This window comes from Labrus mixtus, chromosome 3 (genome assembly GCF_963584025.1).
Source record: "Labrus mixtus chromosome 3, fLabMix1.1, whole genome shotgun sequence".
NCBI classification, from domain to species: Eukaryota; Metazoa; Chordata; class Actinopteri; order Labriformes; family Labridae; genus Labrus; species Labrus mixtus.
In genome coordinates, this window is record NC_083614.1 from 9,236,329 (window position 1) to 9,258,810 (window position 22,482).

Below are 22,482 nucleotides of genomic sequence, written 5' to 3' on the forward strand. Positions count from 1 at the left end.
CTTGATTATTTTAACGCTAACAAATTGTGTTTCTAAAATATTAAAGTTTTATTAATGTCAGTGTTGAAGATCAATAACGTTGGCAGTTATCCATTGCCATTAAAGCCTTTCAATTAATATGACTTTCGTAATCTAGCAATAATGGTCGCTGTTGAGGAGTGCTCTGAAACGGAGTTAGTGCTTCCAGTGCTGTCTGTGGACAGAGGAACGAAGAGGGTAGAACAAACACCTAGCTGTGGGAGTGTCACCCACCTGGGGGAGGGGCTACTGCTCTTTGTGATGTCATGAAGGGAAAATCTCCAAACAGCCTGTGAATTATGATCCCATAATTGAGTAATAAACTTGAACTGTAATTTTATACACTAGCAGACAAAGGCGTTCATCACTCATTTTTTTCTATCCAGATGAAACTGAGTATTTCTCATCACATATGCTAACACCATTTGAGGAAAGAAAACACTTGAAATGCTTCCCCCTGCTGCCACAGCTTTGTGTCTTCTGTCACCTGTCTGACTGTCTTTCTCCCCCGCATCTCTCACCTCCTCCTCTCCAGCCATCTTTCTGTTTTCTCGGTCATCCTATGAGCACACCGTAGGTCCAGCTGCTGCTAGTGCCTTTTAGCTGGCCAGGCCAAACCCCCACGGCAGAGGAATGAGAGAAACTGTTGTTCAATCTGCCGGAAAAACAAGTCCAGCCTGGGCCAACCAGACACTCTGCAGACTAAATACCTCTTCAATCCAACAAATACCGTAAAGCCTGGATGGTTACTCTAGTACTCCCGCTGTAACAGTAGGATCTTAAATTTAAAACGGCTTCAGAGAGATAAGATGAGCCACTATATCAACTACTTTGTTCCTCGCAGCTCACCAAATTATTTTAGAACCTCAGAGCCAAATTTATCGAGTTCAACTTACTGTTAGACAAAATTGTGGTGAGCTATAAAGAACTATCCTGAAACATGAAACATGAGCACGTACATGAAATGGATCTATTTCCATAAAGGCTGCAGGCTAATTGCAGTGCACGTTTCGGCTTAATGTTTGTTTTGAAAATGTGGTGAGATGGGTCATTTCTCTTGGATCTGGCTCAATCAGATCAATGACACCTGAGACGCTGTATATCTTCATAAGGATGGATGATAATTTACCTTCATTATATTGAACTGAACATGATCATTAAAACTGTCTACCAAGACTCGCGGACCATGCAGCCAGATAATCAGACTTGATAATTCTGTTTCATATTTGAATCTTGACAATTAGGCTTACAAATCTTTTCTGTTATCAATAGAGAGTCTTCTTTGTTATACAGCTTTCTTCTTTTTTCTAAATCAGCAGCAGACTAGACTTTAGAACCAAAAGTGAATATGGACAGGACAGTGAGATCCTGATCCAGCCTGATAGACTCAACATCAACATGTAGTCATTACCCAAGTCCCCCTCTGAACCCCCGTGTCCAGCTGTGAGGTCAAGTCACAGTCAAGATTTATATAACTGTCACTTCTATCTTAGAAACAGAGTCAGTAGATTTTTCCTAATAAAGAAAAATGGACTATACAAATGTAATGCCACTCAATCATGACTTACTGTATTGAGCTTCATATTTATATATATCTTATATTTGATATTTTGGGTTAGACGTGATTTAAATCTGTGAACATGACAGACGTGGACGTAGCGGCACAGAAGAAAAGAAATAAATGATAGTAAGGCAAAACGCCACACGGATAACGGCCGTTTCAAAGTGAGAGTGAACCTTTTGTTGGCTTTCACCCGTGGACTCTGGGTGAAGCTGGTCTGCTTCCTGTTGGACAGGTTACAAACACCGGTGGTTAGCTTGTGCTAGTGAGCGGTAGCAGGCAGAGTAGGTACAAGCAGTAAACAACACACTTCGTACTGAAGTCAGTGTGCACTTCTGGGGGCGATGAGGAGGGGCCCAGTGTCAATGTGTTTACAAGCTGCAACGAACAAAGCTACCATCTCCAGCATTAAGACTGGTTTCCAAAGTTTGATGAACTCTGTCAATATCAGATTTTCTCATTCTTATTTTAAAACAGAACATTTACTGTCTCTTAAGATTTTTCTTTGGAAGTTTAGATTAAGGGGTCCCAGAAAACGCCTTGTGGAGACTTAACACACTTTGCATGGATTCAAATGTGCTGTTTTAGCTTTGCATGCTGGGATTGCTGACATTGTTTTCAGGAGGGGAGAGTTTGGAAAATCTGTGGGGGGAAAAAAAGTTCAAAACAATCTCGACCAAACTGGGTACCACCCTGTGACCCTCTAGCAGTGTGCTCCGAGCTTCTCACACACACATACACACACATACACACACAAACACAACGCCCTGCATGCATGTAACCAAGTGGTGAAAGGGCTCAGTGGGTTGTTTTAGACAGCTGGGATACTCTGAGCAAACAAAGAAATAATCAGAAATCTTTCACTTTATTTGGCTGAAAGGATCCATCAAACATTGCCTGTTATCTGTTGATATCCAGAATGTATCAGATCATCTCAGAGGCATCTTCACACGGCCACAATCAAACTTAAAACTGTCTAAAACATCACGTTTGCTCCCATTAGAATAAAAGTTTCAGTAGATTTAGGCATTTAAAGTGGCAGCTTTTAAAACTAATAATTGTATCTATAATGTCACAGGTATAAAAGCCACATGTGTGAGTGAAAGAAGACATTACAGGAAAGAAGAAGTCAGAGGGTGTTTACTAGGAGGAAAATAATGACAGACTTACAAAGATCATAAACTTTCATCAATCCTTTCTGCCTCTGTGACTGTAAGCGGGCACAGTCACAGGAAGTAACATTGTTTGAGTCGGAGTTCTGAACAACTGAAGCTTGAAAAGACACTCAGTATCTTGTAAAAAAAAAAAAAAAAGGAAGATTTCATTAGAACTAAATAGCAAGGCCTTACATTTTCAACAATGTCACAATAAGCTTAAAATAGCGGACATCTATGAAGTAGTTCTAACTCTGTGTCCTACGGGTTCATATGCATCAGTTACATGTTTGAATGTTGGTCCATCCCCTAACAATTCATGACCACTTTCCCCGCAGTGTGACTCATGTCAACACAAGAAGTAGAGCACACAACCCCAGAGGACTCCTGTGACTGACATGCAGAATAATCTACCTCTTTTTCTTCTAACCACCCCCCGTTTAGTGTTTGTTTCTTTAATGATGCTGTTTTTAAGGGGTTGGCTTTGAATATACACAGACTGATTCTAACAATAACACTGGATTTGGAATGAAAAGACCTTTTACAAAAAATATATTCATTATGTTCTTTTAAGATTTTCGTACAACCCACAATATTGAGGGTTGACTTTGATAGTTTTAATGATAAGGCAAGACTGGTAGAAGTTATGTTACTTGACACTGTTCTCCTTTCTCGCAGACTCCTTTCGATTTGTAAACTGTTTAAAATCAAGTCATTCTGATCTCCTTCAGATATGTTGTAGTTCTGACTACTTTCAGGATAAAATGAAGGGTGAAAAGAAAGTGACTGAAAGTCCTGGTTCCATTTTCACACCTTTCACAAAACCACAAGGGCTTCAAAGAAAAGAAAAGTTGTTTTTGAAGTGGAAAAGGTTCAGTATGTAAATGGGTGTTTTTCAAAGCATTTTCAGTTCTTGAAAATGATCCCTATAAAGAGGTTATGATCGAGAAACAAAAACCAACCTCATACTTAAAAACATTTACAAGTGCAGTTTAATGAAACAGGATTGAAAATACTTTGATGGAGTCTGAACAGAACATTTGAAAAAGAGAGCGCGCCTGGAGCCAGAACAGAATAAAATGCTGTAATGAGTTTGTAACGCTTACGAGCGTTCTTTGTTTTTACTTTGACTCAATAGATCCTCTTTGAACACCAAAATTATAAAGAGAATAATTCACTCCATGTAAGCTGAGGTCATTACACCTTCTAGTCACGAGGAATCTGCGATCACAAAAGAATATTAACAGATTTAACCAATAATTCACAGAGATGGAGTTTTTGAGCCAGTGGATGTCATGATATGTAGAAAATTACCTCTAATGGCCCAAGGTGGGTTGTGCACTCAAAGGTCTTTTTTTGTCGTGGGCGCTGGTGGCATGGTGGTTAGTGTGTTCACCCCGTGTACGGAGTCTAGGCCTCAGGTAAAAATCCGACCTGTTGCTCCTTTCATGCATGTCATTCCCTCACTGTCTCTCTCCCTGATTTCACACTCTGTCCACTGCCTATGTCTACAATAAAGGCACAAAAAGCCCTCCCAAAAAAATATTTTTTGCCTAGAACTGCAAGTACTTTGTTATCAGCCTCCAAAACAGCCTAAGTGATATCAGTAAGTACACCTGACAGATCTGACACAATAATGGATCAGCTCCCCAAAAACAATTAGTTACAGGTAGATTATCTGACATATTATGTGAAAATAACAAATATTTAACAACGATTGACAAACAATAATCAAAAGCGCCCATGATGAAGCATGACATATTGAATTGCTGCATCACTGGCGATGTGTCCAGGTTGCACCACCAGGTGTTTTTACAAAATGGAAAAATGCAGGATGTGGAACATTTTCAGAATATTTTTAAATGAAAAAAGTATCTGAGGTCAAACATAATCTACGAGAGCTTTTAATATTACTCTGTTATATATTACCTGTGATAACGACCAATTATTTTTAGTCGTTTTCTCAGGATCTCAACTTATTTATGTCGTTATTGCGAGATAAAGACGGTAGCGTTTCAGTGAAAGAAAGTTAATTTCTTGAGATCTCAAGACAACAAATGTATGCAACAATTTAACTGGAAAACAGAGTCGTTATCCCAAATATGTCCTTTCTCTTGAAAACTGAGTTAATAAAAATGATGGATGCATGTCCTCTAATTATCTAAAAAAATGAATAATCTTTTGACTGAACCTGTTTTTTTATATTAAGACAAAAGTATAAAAAGAAAAGTAATGATATCTGTGTCAGTTTTAAAGTCCGGACTCAAACACACTCTACTATGGCTAAAACTGTAAAAAGGGACCCATGGGAGGGTCAACCTGGACACAAAGTGCATTTATCAATACAGCGCTCTCCTATCTCACATGAGATAACGCCTCTGTTTCCAAAGAATGCACTTTGTTGCCGTCCACACTGCGGCATTGAGCCAGCGTTTGGGTACAGGAAGTGATGTCAGTCTGTGTGCCAGTTGGGGACAAATCTGATATTCCCACAAAGCCATTTCCGAAGATAAACAAACACAACCCTCCCCCTGTGTGTGCATACACATCCTCACATATCTAGTTCCCAGAATCCTTCAGCAAGCGAGCTAATTGTGTTTCTCAGATTCAGAAGAAAGTCAAAGCAGAGAAGATTACTTAACACATGTCAACACATGCTCGTCAGGATTCCCTTCATGGAGAAAAACACGAAGCAAGGGAAGACAATAATCAACCTTAAGGCATTTGAATACACTTTTCCAATAATGTAAAGATATAGTAAGGCCAATCTAATTAAAAAAAAGAAAATAACAGAAAGGGGCCTCTTGGTTTCAATATACTGTATCTCCTCCCTACCTAAGATATCTTAGTTCCCATATGGACTCCAGGATTACATGAATCCACTGGCTTTTTTTCCTCCAGGGCATGATTCCCATGGACCACGCAACCCAGTTTAGGGAGCGTAATATTCTGCCCGCTCTTGTTTTCCTAAGGGACTTTGGACTGCAGAATCACGTGCTGTACACTGTTGACATTAGCGCAGCCCACTCACCCCTGAACCTTCAGCCACTACTACAGGAAGTGAGTAAAGCCTTTCATAAGGGTAGAGTAAGTTCACTTCTCTGGCGTGCCTATGAAAAGGATTTATCTCTGGACTGTAAAATTGGAGGCATAAGAGGAGGAAGCTGGATCTGGATAAAGGGAGGAGCGCAGGGGTGAGCCTGAACTCCATTAGGGAAGTCGTAAAAGTCCCCCATCAAAGTGTGAAATCTGAAGTCAGGAATCCCGCAAACCCGCCTGAAACTGAATATCACCCAAACAATCTTTATTGGTAGACTGGTCCACCATAATCTTGTCAGCTGGCATATAATTGAGAAAACAGCTAAAAGACAGGAGTCTAAATGGATTCTATATTATCTATGTGGGTGAAGTGGAGGAGAAGCATGTATGGAAATGCAGGCAAAGATTTCTTTTAAGTATCTTAACACGTGTTCAGACCATAAATAATGTCCCTGTGGATGTTCAAACTTCTGCAGCACTTTAAGCACTAAAAACATTGTGCCAGTAGAAATGCATCTGCAGTTTAGGTATGAAGGAGTAAACAAGAGGAAAAATATAAACTGATAAACCTTCTAAATAATAAGTTAAATGGTCAGCATACTTTTCTTTATGATGATAGTTTAAAAAAAGTGAAAGGATCTAAGAGTGTGTAAGCCCACTTACATCATGTAGCACACACAAGCTGACACAGAAATATTAGAACAGCTAAGGCTGATGGGAATGTCATTAGTTTTTAAGGTTACAGGTCGAAGACCAAAGTATTGAATCCGTTTGAAAATAACAGGATAACCATTACAAATTATCCTTTTACTGACGTGGAAATCTCGAGCAGATTTTATGGAAATCCATCCTGAAGTAAAACCACAAATGTTAACCTCATGGTGGGGCTTGAGGAAAAGACAGTTTATGCACTGCTATGCCTACAACTCAAAAGTACAAATGCTGCATCGATTTCTATATTTAAAGGAAGAATGTGATGCCTCCGCTCTCCTCCAGCAGCTCACCAAAGCACCATAATTAAGCACCATTAAGTGAAGTGGCAGACAAAATTGTCCTTTGTTCGAGTTGCGAATGCCTGTGGCCTGCATTGTTGTGTTAGCAGGCTAATGTTAGCACACTTTGGTTAACTCATAGCTTCATATTGCACATTCATTGACACAGAATGACGGAGATCTAAAGACACTTTGGTGACATCCAAATAAGCAACGAGTAGACTATGATAGTCTTCTTCCTCTAGTCCTTTACTAAACCTGCTTTATACTCAAGGCCGTCCCGTCCATGTAAACATGATGCAAACATGATGTAAACAAGGCCCAACAACAATACAGCTTGCGGGACACATGCTTCTCACTCATTGTAGACAGTCATGACTCAGAGAGACATTTACAGAGGATACACTTGATTTCTGCTTCTTTTATGTGTAAAATGTTGCACATTCTTCCTTTCATGTGGTTTATGTATAATCATGTGTAGTTACCCTAATGTACATATGAGACTCTGATAGATTGGGCTTTGTACTAGAATGATGATGTCAAATGACATATTTCTGAAATGATTTACGCAGATAAAATAAAGATGTTTAGGGGTTTTTCTTTAACACTGAAAATACACAAGAAGATAGCCTGATCGTGTATGCCCACTAAAAGCAACAAATCTGTCTAGAATCATGCCGCCCACCTCCACAGGATACGTGTGGTTTCTTGAAGTTTGGTTCCTTTTCAAACAAACCAATACCCTACAAGGTTTATTCACTAACCAGTCACCAAAAAAGTTGCGCAGTGAACTCCATTCGTGGCACAAATGTAGATGTCCAAGCACGCAGCAGCGAATCAGATGGTTACAATAAACTATGAAGGGGGCAAATATTCAGTTAACCTGCATTGTATTGAGGCCAAATCCAGGGCAAATGATGGCTGTAGGGACAGAGAGAAAATATTTTGGTTGACTCAGAGCTTTTCACATTGGCTTTTTGTAGCAAGGTTCTGTTTTGGGAGAATTAAATGAGTTAAAACAGGAAATATAACACTCTGGGTTTGTTTGGAAAACTCTATACAGCATGATGTGAACTGCAAAGTAGTTTGTTTTTCATAGCCATGACATCTCATGCCACATTACTTGCCAATGGGACAATGTCCGTCAACATGGCCGACATCGAGGCATCCCCTAGAAGTAGTTTATTAAGGAGTAATCTGAACCGTTTCAAAACACAGCAGCTCTTATATTATGTGAAACTGAAGGCAGGTAAAACCATTTTCTGTTCACTGACAGTGAGCCTGGTTGTCATTCATTAACCCTGACAGAAGAAGTGAACACCTGTTTGGAAACCATCACCATTAGCAGAAAACAAATACTTTACCAATTACTGAGAGCATATGAAGCCTCAGTGGAGCAGAGGAGATGGACATGGGGTACATTTCTCTCTACCTCTAAATGCAGACATAAATCAGAGGGCTTTGAAGAGATGGATGACAAGGCTTATTCCCGGAGGAACACGGGAGCCACTGTGTAAAGTGAGACAGCTGGGAGAGACGGAGCATGTGCGCATATGACTGAAGACTTTACTGGCTGTGCTACCACTGTACAGAAGGTCTTTGCTGATGGGTGCTGACATGTGCTGTCTGGAACTATAATATCAAAGGACAAAAAAGTTGTCAGCACACTTGTGAAACAAGGAAGTGTCTCTGCATGGTTCTACAAAGAAGTAATGTTTAAGACCGATTTAGAGCCGCAATGCTATCAGTTAACTAAACCAGAACAGTGTTAACCAATGGCACTAGTTTAATATAACAGGAATATATTTCTTTGTAATTCTTTTTTGAGAGAGCAGTCAGATCTTTATTAGTAATAAAAAGGGACGATGAAATTCAACATACAGAGGAAAAAACTTAACGTGCTGCACAGTGCTTTTATATACTGCTTATTTTGAGCTCTCGTCCTTTGTTGGTAATTAAAATACACAGACTTCATTTACATGAGTTAAATATGGTAATACAACAAAAAAGACACGAATGCTAGTAATTAAAACTGTAATAATCCCAAAACGAGAAGAGTGCTGTTTTGCTTTTAGCCATCATTTGACCCTATTGAAAAGGATTTTATTCACAGAATGAATTTGATTTCATGTCCCTCTTCTCTTACTTAAATGCAAGTTGTTTATTCCTGTTGGATGTCTGTGCACTTCAAGGTGAAGCATTTCTAATTGTGTTGTACTATTGTATAATGACAATAAAGGCTTTCTATTTCTTTTTCTGAGATGTTCAGGAATTATCAGTCCTTTATGACGAAAGCTGATTGTCCAAGTGTAGATGATGATGTATTTTTCAGTTATTATTTTCATGTTACTCCAGATTGAGACACTGCAGCTAAACTGTTGATACATTACATGAATGAGTAAAGCTATCAATTATCTATATCCACTTTTCTCATTCAGGGTAGCGGGGTTCTGAAGCCGATCCCAGCTGTCATTGGGCGAGAGGCGGGGTACACCCTGGACTGTTTGCCAGTCAATCACAGGGCTGACACATAGAGACAGACAACCAGCCACACTCACATTCACACCTACAGACAATTTAGAGTCAACAATTAACCTAATGAGCGTGTCTTTGGACTGTGGGAGGAAGCTGTAGTACCCAGAGAGAACCCACGCACACACAGGGAGAACATGCAAACTCCACACAGAGAGGCTCTGTCCGATGGGGATTCGAACCAGGAACCTCTCACTGTGAGGCAACAGCGCTAACCACAGCACCACCATGGAGCCCTTAATCAAAAGTCAATCGTACATTTTTGTGACAAACACAAAAGGAAGACATCCAATTGTAAAGTTTGGAAAATTTGGTAAAGCTTGAACTAACTGTTCCTCAGCAGATCATGTGATTCACTTCAAACTAGAAAATAGAAATTACTTCATGATTAAGTCTTGTACAATGCGTGTCTTTTAATCTTAAGGCGTGTCATTTGCATTACCCTAAACTTCAACATTTAGGCATCCAACGGGAGCTTGATGTTGCGGTCATATCCAATCTTTAATACGCCCCAAATCTCACATGTTCATTAAGAGTCCAGGCCTGAACACATATTCACTTATTCTCAGTTATTGATATAGCGCCTTTTACCGACAATGACCATCTGACAGGCTTTTTGCCCATTATTGTCAGTGCCTGATTGTAAAAGAATATGAGCTTAAGCCCTCACTGACTGTAAAAAATATTTAAAAATTAGGAGTACATTAAAAGATTGGTCAGTTGGTACAATGTGACAAAATAATTTGAAACAATGAGGTATATTATGGCAATACGGGAATGTTTAAACTGCAGTTCAGTTTGTTGAGATACCATACGTTGACTCCATCTTCTATCAGCTCACCCTGCAAATTCCTGTCCTCAAAGCAGTACTAAAAGTATCGAAGCAGAAGAGCCTTTTCTGGTTAAGCAGAGCTATGAAGAGAAATGTCCTGCTGCTCCAAGGGCATCTCACTCATCAATCATAGATGCCTGCAAAAGCAATGTTCTCTGACAGCTGCATTGTGGGAGTCCTGGAGCAGCCGTTCCTTCATCTACATTCAATATTCAAAACCAGTAGGGGATACAGGGATGTGTTCCCTGAGGTCAACCGTCTTGTCCTACTTGGTATCAACCTCGCTCAATTTGAGTTGGATCATCAGCATTGTCAGAAATCCTTGATGTACAGTATTTAATATCGTCCACCAGCAGTGATGGAAAGATAATATGTCAGACAGGCTGAGGTCTTTCTTAAACCAGGAAATTATAAGATCCCACAGAATGTAATAAGGTTTGAAATATGTTGCAGAGCCTACAAAACGATGAATCATTATTCATTTACAGCACATGTGCAGTGTATTACTGCACATTTGATCTATGTCATAGCCCAACTGGGAGATCTTGATTGCAATGACTTAGTTTGGCATCAAGAAGAGCCATATTTAGCCCATATTTGTTCCTATCTAACTAAAGGAAAACACACAAAGCATATCACTCTTGCCTGGAGCTTGAGGAAAAGATTTGCTGAATCGATATGCCAAGCAAAAAGTTCATTGATGTTTTTTTTTTATATACACTAGACATCAATCAAAGACCAGTCTGTAAAGACAGCTTTGATCCTGTGATATTTCACAAAAACATCATCACTCAGATGTGATAAAAGGGTCTTTGAGAGGCAACAGGGCGCCATCAACAGAAAGCAAAGAGTGCAACAATGCCGGGCCTTTGTGCCAGTGTGTGAGCCCAGTGTGAAGGAGCCACAGAGGTGAGAAAGGGCAAGGCATACAGCGTTTTCACACCAGCTGGGAGGGACTACATTCCTCCAGGGCTTCTTCATCTTTAGGAACGAGAGGGCAAAAAAAAAAGAAGAATGACTTGTCAAATGCCAAGCTGCCCCGTGTACTGACACGCACAAAGGCTGCAGAGAGGGCGCCTCTTTTCTGGACAGTTAACAAACCCAAAGTGTGATGAATAAAAGCGTTGTTGAAACAGACATAAATCTAGCAAGCTATGAATAGAATTTTGTTTAATGACATGACATCATATTGGTCCGAACCTGCAACATAGAGATGAGCTTACTGTGAATAATTTTTTTTTTACAGTAAATTACTTGTCAATTGCTGCCAGTTAATTACTGTGAATTTCACAGTCGTTTTTTTACAGTGTTCTTAATGATGACAAAGATTACAGTAACGTAGCAATGTTTTAAGAAGGTAGACTATTGAAGCAATATATATATTTTTTTTAACAGTCCATTATTTCACGTTAAAGCATTTCTGAAGGCTAGATTAATGCAGCTTATGGTTCTTTTCAGCAGGTTTTTACTCTCAACTCCTCAAATACAGGAACTTTGTCAGAGACCCAGTGCTTCCAAATATGACCAGGTAAACCTTTTAACCCAGTATTGTATTTTAAAGCCTCTTTAGTTAGCAATGTTAAATATGAAAAATGTAACATACGTATTTTTAAGAAGTTAACAACTTAAAAATAACTGAAAACACCAGTGGGATGCTGTGGCTCAGAGGTAGAGTCGGGTGTCTTTCAACCAGAAGGTTGGGGATTTGATCGCCATGCAATCACGTCAGAGAGTCCCTGGCAAGACACTGAACACAAACTAGCTCCCAAGTCATATAGCCAGAGGTGTGTGAATAATTTAATTGGTTAATGATGATGGGCACTTTACAGAGCAGCGTCTGACATCAGGGTGTGAATGGGTGAATGTGACCTGTGTAAAAGTGCTTTGGGTAGTCAGAAGACTAGAAAAGCACTATACAAACCCAAATACAATTACTTTTACCAGCATTGTCTTCAGGATTATTATTCTATCTCATTAAATGGGTTGGAACCAAAATCGTAGAAATCCTTGCACTCTTAATACTTCCACCAAACGTCAACAAAACATCAAAACAATTAGCCAGAGATGATGATAGATTGGAACCCACAGATTCTAATTGAAAGGGGTAGTGCCTCCAAACATAGCTGCATTACTGACGATACCCAGGAAAATATCAGATCAAATGTTGACAACAAGTTAACCAAGTTAGCTCATGTCTTCTTGTTGGTGATTTACCCAAAAATATATTAGGGCCAAGTAAAGGGCCCTGTGTTTTTTTTAAGGCCAACACTCCAGTTTTCAAAAGGATTCTTCCAAATTTGGGACTTTGTCTTTCAGCAGGACTCATCTGGTGCAAACAGAGTGGGGAAGGTGAGGCCCCAGGAGGGGCTACTCTGATGAAAGACACCACCTGGAAGCCTCCAGCTACAATCCCATAATAGGACTTTTGGTTGGGATTTTTGCAGAGTGATTAGGCAACAAAAGTCTTGATAAACTCACGCTGGTTTGTGAGGGGAAAAACAACAGCTCAATCAACGACAAGACACCCAATGTGAGATGTTTTTTCTTGCGTCAATAAAGTCACTCTCTCTTACTCTTACTCTCCCCCTATACTCCAGTGGCTTTTTTTTTTTAATGGGACTCTGAAACACAATGGAAAACGCACGATAACAGCAGCTGTCTTCTATTACTGGCTTTGACTGAAATTATTTACACGCTTACTGGAACTATGGAGAGAGAGGGGGGGGGGGGGGGGGGGATCTAGTTCACTCCTACAGTTTTGCGTAAGCGTCCTCTTTACCCGGACACAAGATGCACCTGGACGTAGATCAGAGTTTATCTGAAGAGACAGATGTGTGAGTGTGTGTATGTGAATGACAGAGGAAGAAGAAGAGTGAGTAAATCCAAACAAATAGTACCCAATCTAATTTATACACTCCTGATAGTAATACTAGGGTAACCTTTATTTCGTAAGCAAAAGATATAAACAGACACGGCCAGAGTGACAGCGCTGTTAAGATAAAGGCCTCACCATGGGGGAGAGCAGACCTGTGATTACACACACAAGGGACTCCCGTTGCTATGTAAACATCCCAACCACTCTGCCTAGCAGCACTCTGCCTCTGCGCCGCGCTGCTCCGGCTCCTCGCATGAATCACAGGGCAACATCTGGTTTAGCATGCTGGAAGGGACTCTGTCGGTTTGGCATGCTGTACGTGTGTGGAGTGTGTCGATTTGGAACAGAGGACCCACGCCTGCGCCTGCCTCTCTCCTCCCCCTGGCTACCCCACCTCTCAGATTACAGTGATTGCACAATGCGTTTTGGCACTCCCCCCTATTGCTGGCCTTAAGGAAGCATTGCATGGATATAGAGAGACGAACCTTTCGCTCAACTGTGAGTGTGGGTGTGTGGAGGGGCATTACAACCACTTTTGGCATCACAGTGACTGTTGTCTGCCAAGAGTATACAAAAATGCAGCCAGAGAAAAGTTGTTTACGTCGCTGTAAAATAAGCTGGTGGTATGTTTTTTTTTACACCTTCATACCTTCCTGTCATTTCCACAAAGTATATATCCAGTATGAGGTTCTATTTGTGTACCAAAAACCTACAGAAATTACTTCAGTATGTATGTGAAAATGTATGTCAACAACGTTGTGAGCCTAATTAGCAATTAGCCCACTTAGACCAGGCTAGCTGGTTTCAAAACTTATGGCCAAAAGAAACAAATGACAAATAAGCAATAGTGACCTTTATCATAGATTATTTCTGGAGGACCAATTTACACCTGTTGCTACAGTGGATTCTGATAAACCAATCAATCAGCAGAACTGAGATGATGTACAGACAGTTGCCGACTTTGAATGAGAATATGTGGCCAATAAAATGTTTTTTTGGGGTTTTTTTTCAGTTTAAACAAGTTCTGTCAAAAACAGTTGTGCGTAGGCTACTTCAATATGCCAACACATTTTTCTTTTGTGGGGGGGGGCTTTTTATGACTTTTAAAAAAAAATTTTAGAGACAGGATAGTGGATCGAGTCAGAAACAAGGGGGAGAGAGGTTTCATTCTTAAACCAGCTGCCTGTTTCAACAGAAGACAGTTGTGATGCCATTAGTGCCTCCTTATCAATAAATGAAAATAGACCCAAACAAATGTCTGTATTTTGATAGTAATGAAAATCTTATTTTGAGAATTTCAAAATAAAGTTTTGTAACTTCTGTAAGATTGATACGGTACAAGCTACGATGAACCAGACAGTTAAAAATCTTAAAATGGAACATTTGGATTCTTAATAGAAGCGCAATTCAATTTATTTTCTACTTTTCACATTTAACAATTCCATTGTAGGTCGAGTTTAGTTCATGACAGATTTACCCCCCCCCCCCCCCACCCAAAGGTAAAATCAGGAAAGGCTATAATAGGAGGAGAAAGTTCTCCTGCAATCAATAATGTCTGAGTGTTTTTCAGCTAGCCACCAGGCCGGCCTTGTGCCTCCGATATAACCAGCATCCTGCCGGAGCTGTTTCTGGCAAGTGCCTCAAATTAATATCTGGCATGAGTCCTAAAAGACTCTATTTCATAAAGAAACCCAAACCCAGCCCAATGTCCTGCCATATCCTTTACAAAATAACAGTTTGGCAAGGGGAGGATAGTCAACCACATAATGGTAGTAAGGATATGGGGGGAGAAAAGTTATAAAAAGCAAAAAAAAAAAACTAGAGTGAGGTAGCAGAGCAGAGGTTTGAAATATGGACGCCAAGGTGCTCTCACTCTGACTTTAAAAGAGTTATGGGAGGCCCAGATCCTGGATTGCATTACGCTGAGAGAAGACTCATTGCAGACTAATCTAAACATTACGTAAGATCTCTTCTGACAAGTTTAGAGGGCAGATGTCACTGTTTACACAGATGCTGCAAGATGATAGAAAAAGGGAGTGAAAGATTGAGAGAGGTGAGAAAAGCTGGAGTTGTGGACTATAAGGGGAAATTTGGGAAAACATATAAATAAGATTATCCCAGAAACTGAAAAGACAAAAAACAATGAATTTGTCCAGAAGTGAAAGTCTGTTTAAATATCTTGATATTGGAGGGAAAAGTTGATTTCTGTACTGCAATTTACCTATTCAAGAAACAGCAGTTGTAAAAAATGGAGGATCTGAAGATTCGTTCATAAATCACTTGGTACACTCTCTGCCAATTGCTCTTTGGAGGAAAGGGCATTTGGTCGTCTTACTGTAAATATCTGTCCCTTGTGACACAGTACAACAATGTGTCGTGCCGTATGAGGAAGAATTTAGAGGAAAACTTCATACGTGCCTTCATTGTGTTGCAGATCCTGGCATTGTGGGAGAAATTATGTTTGCCTTACCCACAGCACATTCTGACTACACTGCTATTGTTTCAGTAAAAGTCAGCTCTGTGGAGTGCGGTTCAAACGTCCAGACAACATTTCAGATAATAACCTATGTTGGCAAGAGAGAGATAGAAAGCATGCAAAACGCAAACCACATTTTTTTTAAAGAGCTAGCTATGTAGGATGCCTCCTGCTGGGTAATTATTCCTGTGTTACCACGGAAAAACAAAACAGGGATGTTGCAGATTCAAACTGGACTGCGTTCATGTCCAAAGGAAAACATTGTGAAACCAGTGTCGGTAAACAGGACATCTCACTATCTGAAAAATTCAAGAGAGGAATGCCCACTGGTTCTTCAGAGTGGTTTGGTTCAAATTGTGGCCAGCTTGACAGATTTCTCTTCAAACTGTAGGGCTGAGTGTCAAGTTTTTGGTCAGTAAATTGAATATTTTGGTCAAGTTACTAAGCGACAAAAACCAACGCTGACTATTGAAGCCTGATGCGGTCATTACAGGAATAATGACTCCCCAACAAACTAAAACTCCACCCTCTTTTAGCCCAATAAATATGTATGTATTTGTTCTATGATAAAAAAAATAGTTCAGAAGACGCTGTTTCATATTCTTCCCTATGTCTTGGCACAGTGAAGCCAAAGTTGGTCATTATCTCCTGCTGCAGCGAGAAACTATTTCACGGAAATGTACAATAGGAAGGAAAGCAATCTAAAGAAGATACAGATGAATTTGACAAACTAAGTAAGTGGTAGGGTGTTGCAGAGACAGATTATTGAGAAACTGTTGCTCATATTCACAAGAACTTCTGGGAGTATAGGGTCATCAAAGACATGAACATTTCTCTAAGTGAGAGGTTCAGTATTAATCATTAGAAAGATACGGTTCAAAGGGTTGGGTAATGTCAGTAAATGAGTTCATCACAGTAAGTTTTCATGTACAGTCAAGCTACTGCTGCTAACGTTCAAGCTCGATCAGGTCATTATATTAGACTACTATCCTTGTCCCAGTCTACAAGCTGCAGGAATCAATTTATTGACAGAAGAAGGCAGACTCGGCTACAGTAAGTGGCGATATTCCCCCTTTCAGCTGGTTACTTCATGTATAGGACCTTTTTCTGGTTTACCTTCTGAGTCACACACCAAATAATCCCCCGACAGCGTTTTCCTTCCATCCAGCTACTTCAATATGTTACCTCCTTCAGCTGACACAACATCAAACCTTGTCTCCTCGTCTGTCCAGAAATTGATTTATTATATTCATGTATGGTTTATTGGATAGGGACAGAAACAGTATACATAGACAAACTGACACTGAACAGCCAACCAGTGCAAGTATCATCATAGTGTTTATATTGGATGCTAATTTGCAACATCCGTCCCTATGAAGAGTAATTGCCTGTGGCCTGCATTGTTGTGTTAGCAGGCTAATGTTAGCACACTTTGGTTAACTCATAGCTTCACATTGCATATAAATGGACACGGAATGACCGTCACTAATGCCTTGATGAGAAACACCCCATGGACATGTTGATATTGAGGTTAAAAACTTAATTTCCATTAATACGACAAACAACATTTTCTTACCTCCATTTCCAGTGTTCACCTTTATAGCAGTTCACTTATTCTCCCACTCTGATTTTTGGATTTGTCTGTTTGGCAGTCGTAAATAACAAAGGATTTGGCAATATCTGAGTCTCATTCCAATCAATCTGACAGATACATGTAGGCCTGCAGAGTGTTTGTTTCTGAGATTGAACTTGTCAGCACTTTCTTAAATGTAAATCCCCCTCAGTCTCAAACCTGACAAGCACTGTCTGGAAAGGCGGAGCAATGGTGCAACGGTGGAAAATCCCAGAGTATGGGTAAAGTTGTGGTCTTCTAACAGCACAGCACTCAAGGCTTAGCGTATATTCAATATTATTTATCCTTGATACCAGAGTTGTATTGGGTTTGACAGGGAATGTAAACAAACAAAAAATCTTGAAATTCTGATCGGTATTTGGTTCAAAATGAGGCCAAGCAATGTGCAAAATCTTACCTGCAGATGTAAGGCAGCATATTGCAAGAAGTAACAAGGGGATGGGGGATCTTCTTGCCATTCTGTAAATATCCTGCAGCTTCCAGTATGAAAGAGAATGAGGAACAGGCCTTTCTCCTGTGTTTTCCTAAGGTTTCCCTCTCTGTGACGTAGGCTTCAGGAAGTCAGCCACTAGCCCCAGCTGCAAAGTGAACAAAAGCAGAGAAAGTCAACCAAATGAGGCAGGTTGTATGAAGCATGGACAAACAGCAGGGAACTAGTCTCTGCTTAATAAACCCGGTGGGAGTGATGAGATGAGACAAGAGAGGCAGCAGTTTGGAGAGAAGGGGATTAATCCAGGAGGGTTAATTGGGGGTCAATGCATGCTTCAAAAGACCGTGCTGCACACACCTTCCCGTTGCACATGGCCAGACCAGAGTGTGTGAGGATAGCAGGACAGCAGACTGCCTCATTGGGTGTGAAACACTTTGGAACATGCCACAGGTTATTAACAGACTTTAATTGAGAGCGTCAGGAAACAGTGAATGCTCCAGTGGGGGCTTGAGTAAGCAGCTTAGTTCCACCGTAGAAATCAGCATGACCTCGCCTGAAACTTTAACTTTATTAATCTAACCTCAAACCCTGACCACCATCATGGGACAAACAGTTGATGTAACATTGTTCATTTTGTCTAACATTTTGATAAGACTCCATCTCGAGAAAAAGTTCAACATTTATAGTTTAACTGATAACAATGTGGGGTGATAAAAACTGAACAGCATCCATTATCTATACCGCTTGTCCCTTCTGGGGTCAAGGGGGGACTACTGGAGCCGATCACAGTTGTCATTGGGTGAGGGGAGGGGTATAGCCTGGATTGGTCGTCAGTCAGTCACAGGGCTGAACGATGGCTCCTCTGAAATGTTAAATGTTGTGAAAGAACAAACTGCTTCAATACTTATCGCACAACAACTATTAGGAGGAAAATGTCTTTTGACATTCATAAGATATGACGGGTATCAGTCAACCGCACACCACGGAGACTGTCAGTGTGTCTCCTAGCAACTACGCCCTTCAGAAGTCAGTCAGTGGATGCCATGGGAAAAACCCACCTGGAAGGATTGACACCTAGATGCTGTTTTCACAGATATGTCGAAAAAAATGGAAATGGAAAAATTTGCAGTCACTCAGTTTCGATTTAAACACAACATTGAGAGACAGTTTTAATAAAGATACCTGAATGTTTATGCAGATGAAAAGTCAACTTTGAAGTGCTTCCTTCTGTTTAAAAGCATTAAACAGTATCTCAAATGAAAATCTGTCAGTACTGATGAGTTTGATAAGTGCTCAACATACATGCTGCAATACAACCAAATTTAATCAAGCCAGTGAGCTGAACATTGCCTTGGCCAACAGGGTAACCCTCTAGTTGTAGTAGATGTTTTAAATTTTGACGTGTTGCACTGGATATTAAAGTCAGCAATTTGACTTACAGTTTGACTATTATAAACGAGTCAACTTTTTTTAAGTAAAGATTCCAGCTGTTAACAACAGATCTGTTTTATTTTCCAGGTTCGACCAATAAATAAAGACATCATAAACCATTACCATTGAAACCGATAGCTGTGAGGATCAGACAGAAGCAGTGGATTTGAACAACACTGGATACGCAGCTTGGGAACACATTTATTCACATTTATTCTATATAATATAAATTGTATATTAAGAGCCTATTATCTCCAAAGTAATGCAGAATCTTCTCCATTTTATAGATCTGAGTTTTTGTTTTTAAAGCATGAATCAAAGTTCAAAGTTGAGAGATTAAATTGGTACCAGTTCATACTGAAGAAACATTTTAAAACAGAAAGTTTTCAATACTATCTTCTGTTTCTGTATCTATCTGTTCTGGAGCAACAACTGAAACAGTTTTATCATAACATGTGGTCTACAGATCAAGTTAAGCTTATTTATTCTCAGATAGATATCTTCTTTTAAATCTGCTACCCGTATGGCAAGGTGTCTGTGGCAAGAATTGCACCAGTTTGTGGTTTTTGAAGGCTGCATCTGTGAACCATGTGGATAAAAACAGAAGCACACCTATATATCTCGATTGTGGTGAACAGTAGAGAGTGATGCACAAAGTACTAAGGTGCATCGCTGTGCAGTGCAAGCTTCTTTACAGGACAAAAGAGCCTTTCAGTGCAGGGGCTGGGGAGTCTTTTTGGAGGATCATGACAAATATTACACTTTCAGCGAGCCAGCAGCCTCTGTTTGATTTATGTCCCTTCTTGACCTTCATCTCCTCACAACCAAACGAAGGTTAACTATGTGGCAATAGCTTCCATGAGGCAAAGACCAAGTCAAAGGGAAGTTCAAAACTGAAAGGAAGCAGTATATTCTGTTTTAATATACTGAAGTTTAAGAATAAAATACCTGATTTGTACATTCCTCTTTTCATATTGAGGCAACAAAGCTTACACCTTTATTTTGTGTTGAGGTTTTCAGGTTTTACTCCAAAAGCTCCATGACACGGTGCTGGTTTTGTTGCAGCAACAACTCAAATCACCTCATGTGACTTCTCTTCAACCCTGACCGTCTAAGCCGAGCAACTATTTCACCCAGAGAAGATCTGGAAAGTACATCAGGACATGCAGACCCCGAGACAGAATGTCCTGCACATAACCAAAACCAAGCTTCATGCTTGTGGTCGCTTCAATGTTAAAGGCCTGGCTTGTATCTGTGTCATCACGTATGCATATGTACTCTGGAGTTAAGTGTTGTAACGCCTGTATACGTTCATATGTTCCTGTAATCACACAGAAGGGAAGAGAGCAGCAACACACACAGGAGGCTGTTTTCCACACAGCATCTTGTTTTACATGAGTTAGATGTTTCTTATCTGACATTGGTTAGCTTTATAAGTCATTAAGGCGTCCATGTGGTCATATGACCTGCTGAAGTCTCTTTAATGAGCCCTTCTCCTCTGTGAGCGTGAGGCTGAGCGAGCACTGAAAAAAACCACCAAACCACCTACTTCTTCCATCACAACATACAACATCATCTCTGCCTTATTTCAAGAGAGCAAGTCCACACACACTTTGGCACACAACAAACATCCTTGACTGAGCATACAACCTGATTCCTGTTTAAACACTTCTGCTTTCCACAGCTTCTAAAATAAGAGGATTTACAAGCTGCTGTGTTTTGTCTCATTGTGCACAACCAATAAATCACAAATATAGAACACATGTGTCACGTGACCAGTATAAAGTCCTGTGCAGAACATACAGCCCAGACAACTATGATTCACGTTCTGAAAGTGCATCACGTAGTTTGTCCTGATGAGCATGCTCACTTAATGACGTGTAAAACTCTGCACAGTTCACAACAAATAAAGCAGAGCATCACAGTTAAATAGATGATGGTCCACACTTGACTCAGGTGACGGTGCATGATAAGGTTAAGCACTCTTTTTTTTTTGATTAAGAAAACAACTTACCTACATGCATCGACATATCAAAATGTCAAAATCTGTGCAAACTTACTTAGAAAATGTTAATTTATAGTACAGTTCAAATGTAAGTTATGTCGGCCACTACAGTGTTCAGCTGTTAATGTGTGCTCACAAATCAGGTAACAGCATTAGCTTTAAAAGTGAAACATTAGTCTGTTAATAGCAATGAGAAATCAAGTTGGGCACTTTTCATTGTTACATGACACACAATGAATAAATCAAGTATCAATTAATAAACACCAGAATCAGTTATATGTTGCTGCAGCTGTAAACATCTACTGCCTCATAGGTAACATTGAAATGCTTCATTTTACATGTGCAATAACTGGTGTTGTTTTTTAATTACATTTGCATCAATAATCTGATGTCAATGTTAATCCCTTGGTTCAGCACATCATATGAACACTGCAGAGAAGTGCAAAGCACATTTAAGTACAGGACAATAAAACTTGTGGACATCAGTGGTTAAACACACAGCAATTCAACTCTTGATTGCATGGAAATCCCACTGTCTTGCAAATAAAGGCATTCCAGTTGACTTACTGTAGGCTATATGACAATATTGCACAGCACTAACAGTCTGTCAATCATCCCTTAGGAGCCCGAAACTGAGAGAGCACACTGGAAGTGTGTCATGCTGTTTTCTACTGGAGGTTAATGTCTCATTTAGCACTGCATATACACTTTCTCATAAAACACACTGAAAACAGTAGAACAGTTGTCAATACGTCGACATGAGGACCGATAAGCTAACAGCCTGAAGCTTCAAGCAGAAGGAGAGGAGGAAGGAAGGCTGACTGTCAGCGGCTTCCAGAGACAGATGTGTTCAGCTGGATTTACGGGCAGGCAGTGTCAGGGAAACTGGGGGAGATTATTTAGACATTTCTCACAGACACCATGTTCAACTACTGCCTTTTAATTAACTATGCTCTTCTTGAAACAAGCTAGCTTTGTAAGCCACAACATTAGCTTGAAAACGAGCGGACGTACCATGCAGAGTCTCCAGAAAATGCCCAAGTGAACTCGGCTGAAGTAAAAAAAAAAAGTCGCTCCGGTGGATGTGGATATGTGTAAACTCGCTCCTCTCTCCCGGCTGGACATTCACACCATTCCGTTGTGTCGTCGGAAAACAGCTGTGGACGACGTTGACGTGTTATTTTAGTAAACAAAAAGTGGACAAACAGCCCCTCTTGCTCAACTTTTAAACAGTTTACTACTATCTGTCTCCCTTTTACTGGGGGCTTCATCTGGGGGCGGGGCTAAGAGGGAGGAGGCTGAGCTGGGCTGCCGCTGCAGAGCTTCCCAAAGCAGGGTGCACGGTCTCCTCAGGAGCCACCTGATCTTACCGACTTATTAAAACTAAAGTAGCCCACAGGTTGCATGACTTTGTGCTGAAATGTTTTAGCCATCACCTCCCATTTTGTGCAGATAACTTCACAATGTTATTGTAAAGGTTTGCTATAGGTCACCTCTTATCACA

General features: G+C 40.2%; 1 protein-coding gene across 1 annotated transcript in view; it reads right to left on the bottom strand.

The window, feature by feature from the left end:
• Positions 1–22,247, bottom strand: part of tgfbr3 (transforming growth factor, beta receptor III) — a 79,474-nt gene extending 57,227 nt beyond the window's left edge. The window contains exons 1-2 of the mRNA XM_061030608.1: positions 21,993–22,247; positions 17,510–17,690 (exon numbers count right to left, since the gene is read on the bottom strand). Of these exons, the coding sequence (XP_060886591.1) occupies positions 17,510–17,570 (61 nt within the window). The 5' untranslated portion in view covers positions 17,571–17,690; positions 21,993–22,247. The remainder of the gene's footprint in view (positions 1–17,509; positions 17,691–21,992) is intronic.
• Positions 22,248–22,482: the final 235 nt, after the last annotated feature.